General features: G+C 45.7%; 1 protein-coding gene across 1 annotated transcript in view; it reads left to right on the forward strand.

Annotated features, from left to right (window-relative positions):
* Window positions 1-22,429, forward strand: part of PRKCB (protein kinase C, beta) — a 476,951-nt gene that overhangs the window by 445,509 nt on the left and 9,013 nt on the right. The window contains exon 20 of the mRNA XM_010837422.1: window positions 3,676-3,816. Coding sequence (XP_010835724.1) covers window positions 3,676-3,816 — 141 coding nt within the window. The remainder of the gene's footprint in view (window positions 1-3,675; window positions 3,817-22,429) is intronic.

Raw genomic sequence — 22,429 nt, forward strand, 5'->3', positions numbered from 1 at the left:
AAAGATCAGGGGATTTCCTCTAACATTCAGCTTTCCAGTTTCTTTCAAAAAAATCTGATCTCTCCACGCTGGTCTGTCATTCCTGGAAGGCATCCATCAGCTGTATTGGAAGCCGGTCTGTCCTTCAGATAAGAATGTGTCCTCTCCTCTCCTGATTTTTCTGGGCAGAAACCCACATCTGAGTTCAAGTGTGAGCATTATTAACCCTGTGACAGCCGGAAAGCTGTTCTACCTCATCTGCAGATTGGGGACACACGTATGGGACCGCACACAGGGTTCTCTGATCAGGAGATGAGTTAATACAAGGAACTCAATTGAGAGTCTGTCACTCTGTTCCAAAACCCTCGGGTTACAACTCCTGCTGTTACTAACGCTGGCACTTCCATGTTACACGCTAACCTCCTCTTGATATTCAAGTTTGCATTCCCTGTGCCTTGGATTTTTAAAGTGGGGGGTTTGGGAATTCAAGACTATTTGTACATTTCAACCCTTCCGCTTCCTAGGTGCACAGTCTTGAGCATATTACTTTGCATCTGTGGGCTTCTGTTTCTTTATCTCCGAAGATGGAATAATAATCCTCACTATGCAGAATTTTGGAAGAGTGTTAAATGATGAGGTAACAGAAGAGGAATCTCCTCGCATAGTGTTGGCACATAGTAGGTGCTCCATGCATGTTCAGGACTTTCCCCTTCACAGCCCTGCCTGCCTAGACAGCTGGGGTTCTAAGTGGGTCATGGAGAAAAGGGTTTTCCAGGTCAGCTGCATTCAGCTTCAGCTCCAATTAGCAGTTTCCCTGGTAGAGCAGATTTCTATTAATTTCAGACCCATAACCTTCAGGATTAGCGAGGGTGACTTTCTTACTATTGGGTTTGGGGACCTTTCTGAGTTGAGTTGGCTGAGGCCCGTGTGGGCTTTTTCTTCAAGGTTGATGCTCCAGAGAAGGAGTGATGCTCAAGTGAACAGCCAAATGCTTCCTCCTGAACTGTGGGCCCCAGGGGATGCGTCTGGGAGGTGATCAGAGATCGGAAGAGTGATTAAGTCCAGCTGTCTGCATGGCTGGCTTCGGGCACCGGAGCTCAGCGTGCAAGAGCTGAGCACAGCCTCGCATTAGTTAGTGCTGGGGTGTTTCTGCAGTGGTTTTCCTTCGCCTAGCATTCTCCTATTTACATGGAAAGTGAGCTAGGTTTTTGAAAAAAGTCTCATTCCATTTGAAAATGTCCGCTTATCTAGGGGTCCCCAACTTCCAAGATCTAATGCCCGATGATCTGAAGTAGACCTGATGTAATAATAATGAGTGAAGTGCACTCATAATTATATAATTATAATCCACTTGAATCATCCCCAAACCATGCCCCCACCCCAGTCAGAGGAAAAAAATGTCTTCCTTTAAACTGGTCCCTGGTGCCAAAAAGGTTGGGGACTGCTGTTATCCATCCCATTAAAGACCCTATTTTCCACCATAAAAAAAATTAGTATACAGTTTGCTCGGATCACCACTCCCCCTTTGAATAAACTTAAAGCAGACAGAAGCCCCAATTGGCCATACATTAAGGTGAAAACAATAAGGAACTATAAGATGGAGCTTCAAGACTCTGGGTCAGGCTGATCTGTTCAAAGCGCAGCTCTGCTACTTAGCTGGGTGATCTTAGGCAGATGCCTGCTTCTCTGGACCCAGTGTCTTTATGTGGAAAATGAGGATAATAGTTTCTGAGGCCTTAATGTTGTGAAGATGAAAGAGTAACGGATAATAGCTGTGAGCCCGGGCACACAGGAAGTGCTTAGGACACGGAAGCTGTTATTTTTTTATATATAATTTAATTTATTTATTTGGCTGTGCTGGGTCTTCGTTGCTGCCCGGGCTTTTCCCTAGTTGGGGTGAGTGGGGTTGCTCTCCAGTTGCAGTGCACTGGCTTCTCACTGGAGTGGCTTGTCTTGCTGTGGAGCATGGGCTCTAGGTGCATGGGCTTCAGTAGTTATGACTCGTGGGCTCTGCAGTTGCAGTTCTCGGGCTCTAGAGCACAGGCTCAGTAGTATCGGCACACAGGTTTAGTTGCTCCGCAGCATGTGTGATCTTCCCAGACCAGGGATTGAACCCGTATTTCCTGCATTGACTGCAGGTTCTTTACCACTGAGCCACCGGGGAAGTCCCGGAAGCTGTTGTGGATAGGGTTGCTGGTTGTGCTAACCAAGGCCTCGTAACCTTTTCTTTCCTCCCATTCTAATCCTACACAAAAGTCAAGATTCGGCCCAATTTCCTTGCCCTCCCTAAACTTTTCCTGACCAAGTGAGACCACAGATCATCCCTGGGGAACCACATGGAATCTGTGTCTCTAAATGTCCAAATTTTAGAGGTCAGCAGAGGTGAGATCCAATCCCAGCTCTGCCATCTACTGTCTCTGTGAGTCCTTGCCAGTTGCTTAACCCTCTGAGTGTCAATTGCCTTGTCACTCAGGGGGGGGAAAATTAAAACACCCAACTCGTTGGGTCATTGTGAGATTCGGGTAAGACTAGGCATAAAATTTATAAAGAAGTAGCTTAGAAACAGAAGTGCAGGGTTATTTTTCCCCTGGAAGATAAAGCATGTGTGGAAAGTATGTGCTTCTCTGTGTGTGGGGGTGTAGGAGGGTAGTTTCTGATGACAGATTATCTGTAGCAAGAATCAGGCTGAGCTGAAAGTCCAACAGAGTAGGTGTGAATTGCTGAATTCATCCCTTCCCCCCATAATCCTCAAGCCCTGGGCAAAAACCTGAGGAGTCTGACATCATGGGCTTCTTGGTGTCAAGTCAACTCCAGGAAGCTTCATGGTCTTGTATGTTTCAATCGTCTTGCTTCTTCTTTTGATGGCCTCTTGCTGATCTTTCTTTTTTAAAAAATTAATCATCAACTCCTCCGTCTTGACTCTCTGTGCATTTGCTTAAGTCTTGAGATCAGAGATATTTTCCTGCTGCTTTGGACTCATTTACAAGAGGGAGCCTGTCTGGTTTCATCTTAGAGCGTCTATTCATCTTATTATTTAGCTCTGGCTCAGAGACCCAAAGATGGAGGGTTTTGATAATTAAGTAATTTAAATGGGACACCAAAGAAACCTCAGCGGAGTTTAGTGTAATGTGTGATACAAGGGAAATGAGCTGGGCTAGGTTTTGACTATTTAATGAGCTTTTGGAAAGTAATTACTTGAAACTTGGGTCCATTTGACTAATATTTTTTCTTCTGTCTTGTCATTTTCACAAGCGCTTTACTGAGAAATGCAAACAGTATCTGAATGAACATGCCCTTTGCTTTGGTCAAACTCCCATTTCCTCGTGGTAGCAGGAGGAGAATTTGAAGATATTGAAACTGTTCTCATTAAATGCATCAGTAATTGCGTAGAAGTCATTCTTAAATCAAAACGCACCATGTGATATTTCTGACTTGAAGTTCAGGGCCACAGTCAGGCTGAAGTGTGATTAACTGTAATGGACTTTGCTCTGGGACCGGGAGCAGCAGACACTTTTGTTGGGTCCTCCTATTAGAAAGACCTGGCTGGGAAATTACTGCTGGGATGAAAAGCCAAAAATAAAGATTTAGTTGGGAGTCTTCTTTGCTCTGTCTTCCCTCATTCATAGGAGCGATCATTTCTGAGAGTCCCACATTTCCTCTTCTGAAATTCATTCTACATTTCTCTTTCTCTTGAAGCTGATGACCAAACACCCAGGCAAACGTCTGGGTTGTGGACCTGAAGGTGAACGTGACATCAAAGAGCATGCATTTTTCCGGTATATTGACTGGGAGAAACTTGAACGCAAAGAGATTCAGCCCCCATATAAGCCGAAAGCCGTAAGTAAACCGTTCTCTAAAGGCGGTTGGGTCCACATCATAATGTTTTTTGGGTCCACGTCGTAACAGGCTCTTTTCCTCTCTCCGATGTGTGTGCCCGTGGTGCCCTCCGAGGGGTGGACCTCGATGAACATGTCTATAAGTGTTCATATTTATACTCAAAGGCAGCGGGTACAAAAATGGAGATTTCCGCCCGCACAGCCTCGATATATGCGGGAAAGACCATGGATGTTGTGTTTTTGTTTTATTGATTCAATTATTGTAACCGTCTGAGCTGGCAGCTTTGGGGGAATGGTTTTTGGGTGAGCCGAGTTCAGATCCATTTTTGGACTGCGATAAAGAATCTAATTTTGCCCTCGGTCTTTCCTTGGTTCAACTGTGTCATTTTCTCTTCAAACTGACATTGAAAAGGTCATGTTGTTTATCTCAACAGTATTTAAATTTAATTTTGAAATATACACTCCATCTGAGTCAGTAAAGAAGACAGAACGCCCAGCCAGCTCCCACCCAAGGCGAACCGGATTGAAGCAGAGGCTGGCGTGCTCATAAAGCCCTCCCAGAGCCTCTGGGTGTGGATATGGCTCTCGGGGAATTGTTGAAAGAGTGAAAGTCTCACATTTCCCAAGGTCGTGTGCATGCAGGAGCACTTCCATCCCCAAGGACTCAGCAGGGAGGAGGAGTTTTCTCCTGGATTAATCAGGACCGTGATTCTACTGGAAGGATGTTTCTTTGTTAAAGTACAGGGGAGACCTGGTGACTTTATTATGGGTTGTAACTGCTGGCTAAGGCTGAAAAGTAGTAAGGCTGAACGTAAACGTTGTTATCAAAACCAAAAGTCATGAGGATCTCAGATGTGAAAAATGATAGTGAAAGTGATGCTTGTTTTGATATTATTATTATTAATTTCATGGCCACTTACCTGGCCATATTAAGCAGTTCACACATAGCATCTAAGCAAATCCTCAAAACAAAATATTACGCAGGTGCTGTCATTCCACGTCATGGAAGAGGAAATGGAAGCTCATAAAAATTGAGTGCTGTCTCCAAGTTCATTCAGCCAGTGTGTGAGGAAATGAGGATTCCGAGAGTCTGACTCCATTAGAGGCAATACCAGGATGCCCTGGGGCAAAAGGCATGTAGTTTAAGGAAGCCTCTCAGGTGCTTCTCACACTTCCCAGCCCTGCACACCCCAAATGATTAGATTCACAGTATCCCTGCTGAGTCCTGTTTCTCTCTGGATAATTCCTGGTGCTCAGTCTTGGAGTCCTTTAGGGGCAGTGAGTTCCACATTGTGGTCCTTCTGATTGTTGCCAGTGTGTATAGCGATACCAAATCAGCCTCCTCAGAATGTCCATCACTGAGTCCTGTTCTGTCAACCAGAGCTTCTTTCTCTGATACTCCAAAACCTGCAATTTCTGGGCTCAACACGCCCCTTGTCCACCTGTAAGCATGTCCCATATGACGTCACCTATTGTCCTCCAGGTTAGTAACATCCATCTTGAAATGCAGACACAGGGTTGAGCACAGTATTCCTAATCGTGTCTGACTCTCATGAATACAGTGGATCCAATAAACCATCTCTTGATTGCTTTACCTCTGGAGAACTTGAAGGAGTCGTTTCCCCTCTCTGCTCCTCTGTTGCATCATCTGTAATACAGGGATGACAACAGTTTCTCTATCAGGGGAGGGTCATGATGCATAAAGTACTCAGTACATGACCGGTACACAGCAGGCACTCTGGGAGAGTTGATGATGACTTTTGTTAGCGACATGTCACCTGTTGGTCAATGTCTCGGGTTCAGGGTCTTTGAAGGGGCAGAGCAGTGAGGGTCCTGCTGGTGCTAGTCCCTAAGATAATGTCCGTGTGTGTACTTGGGGTTCGTGTGTACACCTGCATGTCATAGGCAGTATCATCATTTTTATTATATGTAAGAAAAGATCAAAAAGCAATCTGAAAGACAAGAATGGGTTCTCCAGTCAGGAAACTGGGAACTTGAGGGGACACACACACCCTATTTGGGTTTTGCAGGGCTGTTCATGAGGTCTCAATATGCAGATCAGCCTCTCTCCACTTGGCTAGAGGGGAGATGTATATGCCCCCATCCCCACCAGAATTGAACCACTGACATTTGAGGTTCATTCCTTGCTTAGAGAGCAGTGGTTTTCAAAGAGTGGTCCCCAGACCAGCAGTATCACCTGGAAACTTTAGGAATGAAATTCTCAGGCTCCCACCCCAGACCTCCTGAGTCAGAAACCTTGCCATGGGGCTCTCAAGGGGAATCTGAGAAATGCTCCAGTCTAGGACTCACTGCTGTGGAGTTTATGGTCAAAAGCTCTTGCAGGGAAGCTAAACAGAGGCCAAAGGAACGTGGCAGGGAGAGAAATCTCTTTAAGGGGAAGACAGTGGTTTTTACACAGTCTGAGTGAGGAGAGGTGCCTTCCAGGAACAGGTCACAGACTCAGATGGCTACAGAGGCCAAGCAGGTAATGTCAGTGAGAGAGGTGGGAGTGGTTTAAAGAGGGGCAGACGGGGGAGCTCGTGGTTCTCAAAGCTCAACAGGTGGGTGTTCATCTCCAGCTGACCAATTGGAGGGTCCTGTGGATCATCACTGATTATTATTTTCTTTTTATCTTATTCATGAAAGTAAGAGTGATCTTTCCTTGGGGACCTTCTATGAGGCAGGCATGGGGCCAGCCAGGTCAGTCCTATGGGAGATGCAGGCTCTGCACTGCTGCATCCTCCTCAGGACTTTTGTATGAAATCTCACTATTTTAAAAAACATATCAGCAACAACATTTTAAAAGTTAAATGCAACTCAAGTCAAATAAAACACCCATGAACCATACATGGCTGTCAGTTTATAATCTCTAGGGTAGAGATCTTGCAGAGTCTGGTTGATGTTTAGCTGGGTCCCATAAGTGCTGGTTACTTACAACCAGAGTCCACTTTGGCAGGTTAAATACTTTGAATATTTACCCTGGCCCACAGAGGGTGCTCAGTAAAAATGAGCTGTTCTTATCATTGATAACACAAAATGGTTACAACAGCTAGTGATGATCCATAGAATCCTTCAACTGTTCTGTATTGGATATGGTTTCCAACCAGCTGATGTCTTGAAATGTTTGTGTGGCTTAACAGTGACCTTCAAAGTACAGTGACTGGACTGGGCTATAGACTTCAAGATGTTCTACCATCACCTCTAAGGAAACAAGACACTGAATAAAGAATTTGTGATTCCTAGGGTAAATTCAAAATAAACATAATAATGTATACACTGGACTTCCCTGGTAGCTCAGCTGGAAAAGAATCTGCCAGAAATACAGGAGACCCCAGTTCAATCCCTGGGTCAGGAAGATCCCCTGGAGAAAGAATAGGCTACCCACTCCAGTGTTCTTGGGCTTCTCTTGTGGCTCAGTTGGTAAAGAATCTGCCTGCAATGTGGGAGATCCCGGTTCGATTCCTGGGTTGGGAAGATCCCCTGGAGAAAGGATGGGCTACCCACTCCAGTATTCTTGGGCTTCCTTGGTGGCTCAGACAGTAAAGAATTGACCTGCAATGCAGGAGACCTGGGTTCAATCCCTGGGTTAGGAAGATCCCCTGGAGGAGGGCATGACAACCCACTCTAGTATTCTTGCCTGGAGAATCCCCATGGACAGAGGAGCCTGGTGGGCTACAGTCCATGGGGGTCACAAAGAGTCGGACACGTCTGAGTGACTAAGCACAACACAGCACAATGTATACACATCACACACTCATTCGATTCGACTTGGGTATGTGCCTTTCACAAAGCAGTTGCCAGCCCTAGAGCCCCCAGCCCCCACCTGAGGATTTCACATTTTCCCTTTCCCCACACTTTCTGAAAGGCCCTGGTGAGTGTGTGCAGAGTTCCATGTGCTTCTCAGGATATTGAAAGGCGTGCATGTATCTGTCAGTGTTCTTGACTCATGCATGCTATTAAATAGAGTGCAGCAAGAGAAAGAAAAACCACGGGGCAATAACAGAGGATTATATTCAAACACCAGTGAAGGGTGCTATTATTGAAGGCTCATTAAAATAATTTTAAATGGATTTTTTAAAAGTCGTTCTCAGTGCATCTTTTATTGTGGCAGGAGCTGTTCACATGGTATCATGGGAAACTACTGAAATACACTGGCTTCATGTATTGTTTCAGGGTACAAGAGTAATTTTTTTTTAAATGTGCATCCGATTGTGTCATTCTCTTGCTTAAATCTCCCCCTCCAACCCCCTCCCTCCCGACTCCACTCCATCAATGGCTCTCTGCCTGCCCCTGGGATAATGTCTATTGTTCCTCAGCATATATGGCTTTTAGAGTCTTCCTTGAACCAGCCTCTACTGCCTCCCCAGGCTCCTAACTTCAAGAACTGGCATTGCTGAGTGTCATTCAGCTCCTCAAACTCAAAGTGCCTTCCTTCCCTTCCTGGCTCTGCCCATGCAGAGCCAGCCACCTGGGAACCCCGGAGCCGTCCCATGCTCCCTCCCTCCCTAACCCTCCTGGTACCTTCCTCCTTCCTCCTCATCAAATCAGTAAACTGTCACCCACTCAGGGAAGCTCTTGTCAGTTGCCAAGTAGAGATCATCTGCTAAAGTCCTATCAACAAACTCATCACACTTTGTCGTAATTGTTCAGTGTAAGGTCTGTCTTTCTGGCGAGACCAAAAGACTGTCTTTTTCAGTGTTGGATCCCAATGCTTAGCATAATGTTGAGCACATAACGGGTGCTTAATAATTTTTACTGAATAAATGAATGATTCAATGAAAGGCTGTCAAATAAGATGTTGCAGTGCACTGTGCTGAGGAACATACTGGATTCTTTAGGGATATTTATTAGAGCACAGAGGGGGTTTTTCTCATGCCCAGCAGCGAAGCTCAAATAAATTGGTTGTTGTGTAAGTTACCCTATTTATAAAGGGCTATAATTTGGGTACTGAATTGTATCTGTCATAGCATCATTTGGTTGTGTGATGAAAGATCTGATGATGCAATGCGTGAATTGTTGCACTTTGGATGGGGAGGGCTGTGACTCCCACAGCCTGTCATTGTCCAGCCAATGGCACAGGCGTCATGATGTAGCCTAGCAGAGCTTGTTAAACGTTAATATGCGCACAGAGTCTCTTGGACATATGATTAAAATGTGGGTTCTGATTCAGCCAGTCTACAACAGGGCCTGAGATGCTGCATTTCTATGATGCTCCCAGATGAGATACTGCCACTGGATCACAGCAGTAGCAGGGGCTAGGACATGGTTCTGTGGGGTGCCACCACCCAGTGAGTGGACTGGTAGATGCTGTTGTAATTGGTGTGCCATGTAGCATGGTGAAAGCTGTGCTGAAGGGGTGTATAAGCTTTAGTACAGAATGTTCTTTGTATGTGACTTGGGATGCCCGGCAGGGTCTTCTGGGTCAGTGTGTGGTGAGTGGGAGCTGCTGGTTTGTGGGTGAAGGGCTGAGTATGTGACTGGGTGTGTCGTGCGGCAGTGGGTTGAGAAGTGGTGTGATCTGGTTCTGTCCTCCAGTGGGGGTGTTATGGATCATGCATTCATCACCTGTTTATTGAGGTTAGGTGCTCTTCTAGGTCATAGAGACACAACAGTAAAAATAATAAAAATCTCTGCCCTTGTGAAACTTAATCTTCTCGAGGGAGTAGGGAAATAATAAACATAGAAATCAGTGGGTATGTTTGTTAGAAGTTGATCAGCGTTATGGAGGGGTGGGGACTTGGAGAGCTGGGTCACAGAGAGGTCAGTTTTATTTTCTCTATTTATTTATTTGACTACATTGTGTCTTAGTTGTGGCACTAGGGCTCAGTAGTTGCAGTGCGAGGGCTCCTCAGTTGCTCGAGATGTATAAGATCTTAGTTCCCTGACCTGGTATCAAACCCTTATCCCCTGCATTGCAAGGCGGATTCCTAACCACTCGACCACCAGGGAAGTCCCTGAGAGGTCAGTTTTAAATAGGGTCGTTGGAAAGTCTTGCTGAGAAAGTGACATTTCAGCAAAGATGGGAAGAAGGTGAGGGAGGGAGTGAGCCATGTGTATATCTGGGGGTGAAAGTGATTTGGTAGTATTAACAGATGCAAAGGCCCTGAAGCAGGAGCTTGCCTGGCACATTTAGGAAGGAGCAGAGAGTCCAGGTGCCTGAGCTGAGCAGGCAAGGGAGAGAGTAAACGGAGATGAGATCAGAGAGGCCATGGGAGGAGACATTGTACAGGTCATTGTAGGATCTTTGACTTTTACTCCAACTAAGATGGGCAGAGAAATAGCTTGATCTGACCTGTTGTGGGGACAGGGGTAGGTTGCTGACCCAGGTGAGAGGTGCTCAGCTCATGGACAGGATGATGTTCTAGCCTCCAAGTTGGGTTCATCTTGGCTTCCTCAGTCCCTCTCCAGTTCCTTGCACCTGGTGGGTGCTCAGTAATTACCCCAGGGGCAGGAAGGAATGGATGAAGAAGACTCCGGACTACCTGCATAATTGCCCTCAGGTATAAAGTGATGGCTGAGTGTTGGGCCTGGTGAGAAGTAGGGTTAACTGATGAAATGGATAGTCATGGAAGCTTCTGGAGTCCAGAGTGCCAGCTTGAGGGCATAGAGCAGGGCATGGTTATCCAGTGGATTATACTTCTGGTCCATGTGAATGACGTCATGACATGGAACGCTCCATGTGCCAAGGTCTGTAACCAGAAGTTCCCACTGGGTGATCAGCTGGGAGTGTGGCTGTGCTGTAGTGGAGGCTGCATTGAGACCACTCTGTGGTGAGCATGTTTTATTGGAGAATTTGTAGTATGAGGTGCTATAGTCTCACAGATGTTAGCAAGATAGGCTAGCATGTGTGTGTTAGTTGCTCGTTCGTGTCCGACTTTTTGCAATCCCATGGCCTGTAGCCAGCCAGGCTTCTCTGTCCATGGGATTCTTCTGGCAAGGAAACTGGAGTGGGTTGCCATTTCCTTCTCCAGGGGATCTTCCCAACTCAGAAATCAAACCCAGGTCTCCTGCGTTGTAGGTAGATCCTTTACCGTTTGAGCTACCAGAGAAGCCCAGGCTAGCATAAGGTCTTTAAATCAAAACGCCTGAGCGAGTGAAGTCCACTGGTGTCTGTGACACCTCATGCAGGGCTCACTGTGAAAACAAGGAAGGGGCCCTGACCTTGGGCTCGAGGCTGCAGCTGCCCCAGGAGGCAGCCCTTGGGTCAACTTGCCCAACAGGCAATGCAGCAAATTGAAGAAGGAGAGTAAAGTGTTAATAACAGGGCAACAAGGATGTCCTGTTTCGTTACAGTCCAGAGAGCCTTCATCGCTAGGGTGTGTACAGCCATCTGCCCACTGGTAAATGTGGCTCTATTCTTGTTCTAAGATATATCTGATCATTGGTTCACTCTGGGCGGGAGTTGAGTACAGCTGGGCGGGACATAGACATTAAGAAGAACCCTTTCCCTACATCCTTTCATCCCAGCTGGCCATTGGTTACTATCTAGATGTGATCAGCCTGCTCACCCCTCCTTCCTTCCCTCCCAGCCTCGGTGTCAGGCTCTCAGACTCCAGCCCCACACGTACAACAGGCTGATGCCAATCATTTCTGCTCTGGTTACCTCTTCTCCAGTCTCATCACTTTTTGTAAAGCTCTGTAGAATTTTGAGGCATCTGCATATCTGTAAAGTCTTGGAATCTTGCAAACTAAAAAGCAAACAGAAAAACCCAGCAGAGCCCCTTATCCCCCACTGTATTTTATTGAGCCTTTCATTTAATATTGTTTCCAAAATACCGCAGAGGTTACTTACTGGATCGCATACTGTTACTCGCATCTTCTGGGCGTCTAAATGCCGAACTGCTTCAGAGACTCAGTCGTGCTCACAGGACTTGGTTTCTTAGTAATTCTGTCATCTGAAAACACTGTTTATGTAGCTGAGGTCAAAAGCGTCAAGCACTGCTTTAATGAGCTGCAATTCTGTTCATGTGACATTCTCCTCCAAAGCCAATTGCCCTTTACACCGTGTGAGTAAGTGTCTCTGTGTGTGTATCTGAACGTGTGTTTGATGTGCTGACATTTCTGAATTGAAGCCACAAAGCATAACCTTTGTATGTTTGCTATTAAAACTCCAAATTCAAGGCTTAAGAAAGGGAGCTAACTTTGACTTAATATGATTTATTTAAGAATAGAACTTAGCTCCCCCAAGGTACCAAATGCTGAAGAGAATAATACCTTTTTGAATATTAGGATTTAAAATACTTTTTTATAAAACCTGTACTATTCAAATACACTGGAAAAAACATTGAGCTCTTCTGGCAGAGCCAGGCAACTGTGTTAAAGGCCTTCCAGGCATTACCTCACTTAACTCTCACAACTCTATGAGGTAGGTGTCATTGTCACCGTATTGCAGATATGAGGGCATGAAACTTGGAAAGGTTAGGACGTGTGCTCAAGGTCCAGCGGCTAGGAGGTGGAACCATGGATTCCACATGCCCAGTATCTTGCAAAGATTATTAGAAGCACTTGGAGCCCCTTTTAATAAGGTCTGTGATCACACTGATGGGAGAGGGCTATGATAACAGCATCTAATGGTGTCTGTTACATAATAGAAAAAGACTAAGTATTCTTACAGTTCAAATGAATTAAAATTTATTTTAAAATATGGCAACAAACAAGTAGCATATTCACACCTTTTACAATTTTCTGGCAGAATTTTTAAAAGATGCAAATCTGACTTGTTCCTTAAGGTGCTGATTTCGAGGCTGACAAAGACAGTAGACACTGAATAACCCCTGGATGCGGGGCATGGCAGCATCTGAAATGAGGCACTCAGGACAGGCTTATTAAGAAGTAGACATTTCCCCACCCGGTTCTGTTTATTCTTTTGGTTATTCAGAGTGTGGAGTTTGCAGAGATCTTAATCAAAATATTAGGCGACCTTCCTACACCGACTAACAAATAGCCAAGAGTTGTTTAGGACACGCAGCCTAGAGTCTGTGTATCTCTTTATCTCCTTTTCCATCCGTCCATGGAGAACCTACTTAAGCTGCGGATTCAGCCGGACTCCCTTTGAAAGATGGTTCAAGTTGACAGGTCCGTGGGCCAAATGAAGTTTCTAAATCATTTGCCAGGTGCGTGACTTTGAGCTGTCCCCTGGCAGAGGAGGCAATGGTTTGATTGAAATGGTAGGTGGAAAGGCCACATGCTGGGAGAGAGCATGAAGCTGTTAGGATATATCTGGCCATGACCACTGAAATATAACAGCAGTCAAAAACTGAAAATACTTTAGAAGCGGAATTCAACCCTTCCATGCTGGAGACAGGGAAGCGAAGGCCAAGTTTTGCCCAAGGGACTTACATGGGGAATATGACAGAACCAGAACAAGATAACTAGCCTTCCATTGAATGCATGCAGGACCTTAATAATAACAACTATATATGACAGTGACAATAAAATGGGTCAGCCATATTCTATGAAATTATTCAATTTTAGTTGAAAGTGGAGCACACTATCTAATTTAGTCGTCTCATTTCACCTTCACAACAACCCCCTGAAATAGATGCTATTATTACTCACCCTGTACTAGTAAGGAAACAGGCTCAGAGATGTTAAGTAACTTGCCCATGGTCACAAGCCAATTTAATTTGAAATCCTATCAGTCTACCTCCAAAGCCTATATTCTTGCTTCCATGATGTTTCTTCTTTCATCTCCCAACCCAGCTACACAGATGTGGGATTTGAACTGCTCTTGGTCAAGTCCCGAGTTTAAATACATTCCTGGGGGATGGGCTCTGTTGGGTGAATGTCCATAAAGTCGAGCTCCTCAGTTCTGCTGTCAACCCTGCCCAGGCTGTAATGCTTATCACAGCTCCCCAGAAAGCTGTTGACCAAAGGTTGAGAGAACTCGAGGAGATGAGCCCATGGATCCAGGGAGCCTGGGTCAAGCAGAAGGAATATGGACAGAGAGTCAGCAGAGCCAGGATTCAAACACCAGCCTTGGGAATCTCCTGGCAGTCCAGTGGTTAGGACTCAGCGCTTTCACTGCTGTGACCTGGGTTCCATCCCTGGTTGGGGAATTAAGATCCTACAAATGATGCAGTGCAGTGGAAAAAAAAAAAAAAAGCCCAACAAACAAAACATCAGCCTTGCAATTCAGTAGCTGAGTGAAGGTGGGCAAGTAACTGGACCCCTCTGAGCCTCCTCAGTTGTAGGTGCTCTGATCTCAGCCAGGCTCTTAAGCCTTCCCCATCAGTCCCTCTCTGAGTCCCCTGGCAAGTCCCCAAACCTTCTCTTTCCTGAAGGTCCCCCAACTAAAGTTCTGGTCATCTTGGTCTCAGCAGATAGCCCCATCTCGTAAGCTGAGAGGAAATGGAGGCGTGTGGGTGCCCCTGGGTGGGTGGCTTTCCTGCTCTTGCACAGTCATCTTGACCTCTTTGACCTACCTTCCTCTTTGTGTCAACAAACAGGTTCCCTTCATGAAGATGTTCCCTTTCTGTTCTGAACCCCCATTCTCCTGTGTCCTTTGCATGTCTACTCTGGCCAGTCTGTGTCCACAGCTTCTCCATATATTAATCAGAACTCCTAGGGTTGCAAATAGGAACCCAGTTCAAACTGACTTAGTATTTAGTTGTGACTGAATCCAGAGTCTGGACCATGTCAAAAACAATCCATTTCTCTGTATCCCTTAAGATTGCTTTCCTCTCTGTTGACTTCTTTATTCTTCAAAGTTTTTCTTGGGCACATAGCTGCTCCAGACCTACATCCCATTGTTTTTGCAATTCCTGCTGAAAGAGAGCTTCCTTTTTCTAAAATTTCCTGTGGCTTGGAACTCAGTCTTGTTGGAAGATGTTCAGTCATATGTCCATCTCTAAAGCAATCACTGTGGCCGGGGGATGGAATGTTCTGATTGGCCAGATCCAGGGCACCTGTCAAGGGACTGGGTCTGCCCCTGTCTAAAGTGGACATCTTGCAGAGGGGAAGGAGTGGATTCTCCCAGAAAAATAAAGCTGCTCGCTGTGCCTGCAAACCAAGCAGATGCCCACTCTGGCTCTTTTCAGATTCATTCTGTTCAACACAGAAACATGCAAAGTCTCTCATCTTAAAAATCTCTTCCCTCTAGACTGAGATCTCTCCATTCTACCACTGCGGTATCTTTTCATGCAAACTGGATGGAGTTCTTGCTCCCTCCATTTTTTTACCTTCCATTCTTTCCATGGTTCAGTGCAATCTGGCTTCTGCCCCCACCATTCTATTGAAATCCCTCTCACTGAGTCAGCAGTGACCTCAAAATTGCCTCCTCTTGTAGACTTGTCTTTTCTTTCTTGACCTCGTCAAACTGGGTACTTTGATCTTCCTTCCTTAAGAAAAAAGTCTGAAAAGAGTTTAAAACTTCCAGCAGCATCAAAAGCTATGCAGGGAAATTAAGTACCTCCCTGTAGACCCCTAACTAGGCTCCTTCGTTCTTCTTCCCAGAGCCACCCACTGTGATCGGCGTCCTGGGTGAGCTTCTGGAGAGGTCCTCCACCTCACACATGAGGGTGTCAGTGCTCGTCTTCAATTCCCACCCCTTACTTTGTTCCCTTCCATCTTGGAGGTTTTGGTTTTTTTTTCATGGCACTGAGCTGGCTGACTTTCCTCCTTCTTCCACAACCATTCCTGCTTGAAAAATTGACTCCATGGAGAAGTTCTTTCTTTTTTTAAGTTTTTTTTTTTTTAATCACCAAAAGCATTTTGTATTGGAGGTATAGCTGATAAACAATGTTGTGGTAGTTTCTGGCAGACAACAAAGGGACTCAGCCATGCACATGCACGCCTCCGTTCTCCCCCAAACTGCCCTCCAGGCTGCCACATCACAATAAGCAGAGTCACATGAAGACTTCTGATGACATTAGAACTTGGAGGACCAAGACATGCCCATGACCCAGAGAGGGAAAGATCCAAAGTGTATTTCTTGTTTATTTACAAGTACAGTTTCTTAAAAACAATCACAAAATGCCCTCCAATTAGGGTATGAAAAACAACAACTCAGAGGTGGCTTGTGAATCTGCTTGAAATGTCTTTCCAAGGGAGTGAGGCTGGGATGGGAGACAGGAGGTATCCCTTTTGTGCCTGGGTCCACATTTTCTTCACTGTCTCTCACCAGGAGCCCAGGGCCCGACCTCACCTGGCTTCCTGCATACTCTGCCAACCTTGGTGGGACAGATTTTTGTGTATTAAGTGCCTGTAACTGTTAACAGTATATTCTGGTGATCTCAGAGAGACAGCAGTGAGGGGTCTTGAAGAGAGATCTTAGTTCCCTGCCCAGGAATTGAACCTGGGTGGCTTGGATGGAAACCAGGAATCCTAGCTGTTAGTCCACCAGGGGCTAGAGGCTTGGAGCAAAATTCCTCTGGCCCTTGTCCCCATTGAAAAATGAATTTCTCAAACAGGCAAAAACTGTAAAAACAGGTACAAAGTTTATTATCAGAGACACAGCATAGCATGTGGGGGAGCACACACAGTGAAACAGTTTGTTTATTAAGACAGAAGAAGCAAGGCAGAGAGACACACCCGGGAGGGTGTGGGCGTTTTCCCCAATGGAGAGGAGCCCTAGTAAAGAGGCAGTTAAATCATTTCTATAGGGCAGTTCTTCTGGGTCTTTGCTTACCTTTGGCTGGCTATCTTATTTCTTTTCCACACTTGACTTGGCCTAGGGCCCTCCCCAATATGCTTGCACAGGTTTTGGCCAAGATGGATTCCAGTGCAGAGGCCTGTGGGAGGTTTGACAGCACCTATTATGGGATGGCACCCCCTCCTTTTGGTTGTTTTATCTCTTTGCTCCAGCAGAGCTCAGCTCCTGCCACTTTGTCCTCTGAGTGTCTAGGGAAAACAGATCTCCAATTTTCTCTGCTGGACAAACTCCAACTGTCCAGCCCAGGGGCCCATCTACCTCCCACTTCACTAGGGTAGGTTGGGGTATGGCAGGGCCCGTAGGACCCCTCTGTTGCCAGGGTACAGCCACCCCCATCAGACTAGCTCACTGGATGGGACTGGCTGAGTCACAACTCAACTGCAGCTACCAGCTACCATGTCAGATTTTTTTAATGTGCATTTTGTCAAATCATTCTCACCGCACCCTGCAAGATAGATCCATTTGACAAAACAGGAAACCTGGCCAAGGGAATTTAGATAACTTGCTTACAGATTATCTGCAGATTGATGGTGCTAAGATTATTACCCAGGTCAACTTAACTTTTTCTTTTTCAGCTTACTTTTAAGTCCATGTCACATGATCAGATGCAATTTGCAAGGCAGTGAGATGTCGCTGACACCCTGTGGTCTCTGGAATCAAGCAGACCAGACTTTGAATCGTGGTTCTCCTCATTTACCTTGTATGACCCTGACCAAGTTGTTAACTTTTCAAATTTTCTGTTAAGTGGAGATAATCTTTCCTGCCTATCTTATGGATGTGTGAGAATCAAGGCTATAAAAACATAGGCAAATAAAAGGGGCAATTACTGTTTGAGGGCTAGTTTATTTGAAGCCAGCAGCAGCTTAGGTTTAGGATGAATTTTAAAGGATGGATAAGAATAATATGTTACTTTGTTGACATAGGAAAGCATTTAGAGTATATTTCATCTAGTTTTAAAAAGCAGCTTAAAGTGATGATACATTTTTTAGAGAGTAAAAAGCATTCATTGATCAATTCACCCAGCTATCCAGGACATAGACCAAAATGTTAACATAATGAAGGTATTGGGGTGGTAGAATTATAAAGGACTTTGTTGTTTCTTTCTCTTGGCACTTGTGAACAAGTTGTTTGTTTCTGCATAAATGGATCAGTTGTCAGATCTGAGCGCAAATCTTAGTCAGTTACTTAAGCTCTAAATCTGTTCCTTGTTGTAGAGCAGACTTCATAAACCTGTTGGATTAAATGAGATCATGCTTGTAAATCACTTATACAGTATCTGGCTAAAAATAAGCACTTCATATATACTACCATTTATCCGTTGAACAGCACTCAGTGCCAGCTCTGTATCGGGATCTGAAAATTCAGGTGTGGGCCAATCAGATGTGGCTTCAGCTCTTGTGTGTGTGTGGATGCTAAGTAGCCTCCATCATGTCCAGCTCTTTGCAACCCTATGGACTGTCGCCCACCAGGCTCCCCTGTCCATGGGATTCTCCAGGCAAGAATTTTGGAGTGGGTTGCCATGTCATCATCTATATTCCATCGAGATTGTAAACTCATACAGTAGCTCATACAATCTAGATGGGACTATAGACAATGACAGATACACAAAGAAATAAACATGTAGATCTGGATATTTACACATTTTATTTCCTATGGAAGAAATGAACAGGTTGTTCTGAGAGAGAATAACAGGAAGAGGAGAAAAGAGGGAGCTCCTTGACTTGGAGGTGATCTGGAATCGCTTTTCTGAGGAGGTAGCATTTAAATTGAGACTGAGGAAAACAAACATTGCATGTTTTTTAAATGAAAATTTGTTAAAAAAAATGAAACTTGCTATCCAGCACAAAAGACCTCTCTCTTGCCTATTTCTTCTTAAATAGACACAGAGATCAAATATTCCCGATAGTAAGGGGACCTTCATTATCAGAAAAGGAGGCTTTAATCTTTCCTTCTTTGCCAAAGGCCAGACACTTTGGAATATTGTCTGACTTTTCTCGGGAGAAAAACCTTGGTCTACAGACAACTTTTAAAAACGATCAAATGTGTGTGTGGCTCTGACCGTGGCTGGCTGCTGCTCACTGGGTGGGACCCTCCTGCATTCTCCGCTGCGGAGAACCACACAGCCTAAAAAGGATCCCGAATTTCATTGAATTTGCACATTTAAAAAAAAGAGAGATTCCTTTGTCTTTTACTCAGACTGTATGCTTGGGTGTGTTTTCATCAAGACCTAGGTTCGGTTCCTAAAGATGCCCTGATGTCTTGATGGAGGCTGGGCAGGAAGCTCCCCTGTGCCACTGGCCTCACGTCGTCAAGCCCGGTTAAGCAGCGAGAAGTATGGGGCAGACCCTCATCCTCTTCTCCAGCGTCGTCTGTGGCTGATCCCTTTTCATTTCTGTTTCTTCCCTGGACTCTTTCCTTCTAAGAAGCAATATCTTTCTTTTTGATCCCACTCAGCTTAGATGTCACCTCCTCCAGAAAGTCTCCCTGGACTTCTTCTTTCTCCCTGAGCTAGTCTTCTCAGGTTCCTCACCTCTGGACTCCGTGGCAGCAGGTGTCACACGGCTCCATGCTGTCCATGTATGCATCTGTCTCCTCTGCTGGACTGTAAGCTCCATGGTGACAAGGACAGGGACATCTTATACGCCATCTTATTTCTGGTACCCAGCAAATCAGTAGATGGAAGATGCCCATTTAGATAAGCAAATATTAGCCTTCGTCATCATTCCCTTAGCACCAAAGTACACACTAGGACAGCTATTAGGGAAATCTTAGGGTTTTTAACTAACATGAAGCTCATTAAACAGCACCAGGCAGATTTTAACAATTTGGTTAAATATTTCCATTCCCTTTATTCCTATTTTCCCCCTTTTCTCCACTTCAATAGCTCCCTCATTTAAAATGGGCTTTGTAGGGACTTCCCTGGCAGTCCAGTGGTTAAGACTTCGCCTTCCAACAGAGGGGGTGTGGTTTGATCCCTGGTCTGGGAGTTAAGATCCCACATGCCTCATGGCCAAAAAATCAAAATATGAAGCAGAAGCAGTATTGTAACAAATTCAATAAAGACTTTAAAAAAAATGGTCCACATTTAAAAAAAAATCTTTAAAAAGATACTTATTAATAATACTACTTGACTGTTATTTAAATTTTCAAAAGCATAAAAGGTAGAAAAATCAAACAGTCTGTAACTCTCCCAATCTCTACAAGCACATATATAATACGCATGCAGATAGTATGTCCACATTTATGTCTATAATTTATAAAATGGGAACATTGTACAGTTATTAATTATATGTAACTGTTATTTGAGATTCTTCTACATCTTATTTTAATTTTTAAAAGTGTTTTGCATGGTAATACATAAAAATAGTTATATCATTATTTATTCAACTCTTTTCCCTATTGGTCAAGAGTTGATTTCAAAAAAAATTTTTTTTCCCCTCTAACAACTCTTTGATGAACACTCTGTCTCTTGAACCTCGGAACGTGGGACCTTAGTTCCCTGACCAAGGATGACCGTGTGGAGTCTTAACCCCTTCACCACCAGGGAGTCCCTTCTTGTATTTCGATGGGCTAAACCCAGGTATGTAGAGGAGGCCTCCAGGAAAAGCTCCTGGAGGAAGTGACTGGAGACAGAGGATGTGTAGGCAATGACGGGGAACAGGGTGGGAGGCAAGGCTTCCTGGTGGAGGAGACAGCTTGTGCTCAGGCTTGGAGGTGAGCATGCATGAGCGTTCCAGGAACTGGGAGGATTTCAACACAGCTGGAGGGTGTGTTGGGGATGGGAGCTGGGCTAGGGGAACGTGGGCAGTGAAGGGGCTGTTGGCCAGGTGACCAGCGCCGAGTCCTAAACAACCTGTAAGCCATGCTGAGGAGTGTGGCTTTGGGCCATGGGGAGCCACCACAGACAAGAGCAGGAAAGTGACATATCCAGGTTGGCACTTTGAAAGATCTCTGTGGTTGCTGTGACTGAGCCAACTCCACATTTGACAGCTAGACTTGGAGCTGTTATTAACACAACGAAACAGAAATTAGAAGGAAGGGAAGAAAAAGAGGGGGGGAAAGAGCTCACATGTAACAGTTCACAGATAAGATTTTCAAGTGGTCTTGGCTCTTAAATTTGGGGGCTCAAGTGAACACATCACGATCCTCACTCCCCTTTCCAACTGTGGAAGAGGTTCCATGTGACTTTAAATAACCTAGTTGGCTTTGGCCCCCTTTCTGTTCCAGGAGCCCCAGTGATGACAAGGGGGTTGGGTGTTCTTCTGAGTGAGGCTGAAGCGTTCCCAGCCAGAGAAGCAGGTGTGGTCCACGCTGCGTCTGTAATTAGATCCCAGCCGCGGAGCTGCCCATTCTCCAAGGACACAGCAGGCGCAGAGCTGATCGGGCTGTGCCTCCCAAGGGCTGACGTCTCCATTTAGGGAGCGCTCCTGAAGCTAATGGGCAGTGACAGCTCCATTTTAAAAACACGGAAACACTTAGGGAGGCTGTGATGTGCCAGGCTCGTAAGCTGCTTATTAGCAGGGAAATCACGCTCCCTCTGTATTGTGCCCCCTTGGTTAACCCCTGTTCCTGCATCTCCTTTCTGCGATCTCACTTAAAGATTTCATTGTTCTCTAGGCAGTGGGGGGAGTGATGGGAGAGGAGGCCGCAGAGCTGCCAGAAGCTGTTTCTCTGTCTCCCATCACAGCCTCTGGGGAGGCCCCAGCAAAGCAATAGCCTTCTGGTGTGGATGGGAAAGGGATGGGTTTGGTTTTTTGTTTTTTAAAGAAAAATGGCCCCTGAAGACTCTCTGTGTCTCAGCTTCCTGTGCTGGCTGGTTGGGGTCCCAACACCCAGAAGCACCCACAGGGCTGCCTTGTAATACGCCATCCCACTCCTCCAGGCCCTGCCGCTGACATCTCTTTGTGTTTTCCAGCTCCATCCCTTCTTTTTCCACAACAGCTCCCTCTTTTTCCACAACCCTGTCCACCATCTCTCTCCTCTGGATGATCGCAACCATCTTCTACCCTCCCCGCTGCCTCCACCATCAGTCTAGTGGCCGCTCCTTTCCAGTCCCAGCAAGGGGACTCCTGTCTGACCTTTGACATCTCCACTGGACTCTCCAACTTACCACAAATGAAACCAAGGCTCCATTTCTTTAACCAAACATGCTTTACCCCAGTGTCACCCACTCACCAAGTGGCTCAGACCACAAGTCTTCTCATACCCCACAACCAGTCCATCAGCAAATCTTATCAACTCGCAATTCAAAGTAGACCCCTTCCCAGTCAAAGGCATCTTCCCATCTTCCCCACTGTCGCCTCCCTCCAGGCCACCATCCTCTCTTGCCTGGATTATTGCAGCATCCTCCTGATTGGTCTGCTTCTACCTTTCCCCCTTGTTCACCCATCAGTCTGTTTTGGACACAGTCCCAGTGACGTTGCTGTCAGAGCCTGCCTCCTCAGTGCTCAGAATTCTCCAGCCGCTTCTCATCAAGCTGATCTGAAAAGCCTCTGTCTTCACAGGGCTGGCGTGGCCAGCAATCTGGCTCCTGGTCCTCTCTTGAGCTCTCAGACCCCTGCTTGCCCCTTGGTCACTGCTCTGGCCACACTGGCTTCGTGGCTGTTCAGTGACCATGCCCAACAAGCTCCTGTCCTGGGTCCTTTGCCCTTGCAGTTCCTTCTACCCAGAATGTTCTTCCTGCCAGTGTGTGCACAGCTCCTCCTGGCTGAAGGCTTGCCAGAATGTCACCTCCAAGCTGACTCATTTATCAAAAATGGCGTCATCTTCACTCTTTCCCCCTGACTCTGTTTTTCTTAATGTCACTTATTTCCATCTGGCATTATTATTGTTTTTGTTGTTTTGGGGGAGTTTTGGCCATGCAGCCTGGCTTGTAGGATCTCGGTTCCCTTGAGCAGGGAGGGAGTCCGGGGTGCCGGCAGGGAAAGAACCAAGTCCTAACCACCCGACTGCCAGGGAATTC

Source organism: Bison bison, unplaced genomic scaffold, assembly GCF_000754665.1.
Source record: "Bison bison bison isolate TAMUID 2011002044 unplaced genomic scaffold, Bison_UMD1.0 scf7180017864072, whole genome shotgun sequence".
Classification (NCBI taxonomy): Eukaryota; Metazoa; Chordata; class Mammalia; order Artiodactyla; family Bovidae; genus Bison; species Bison bison.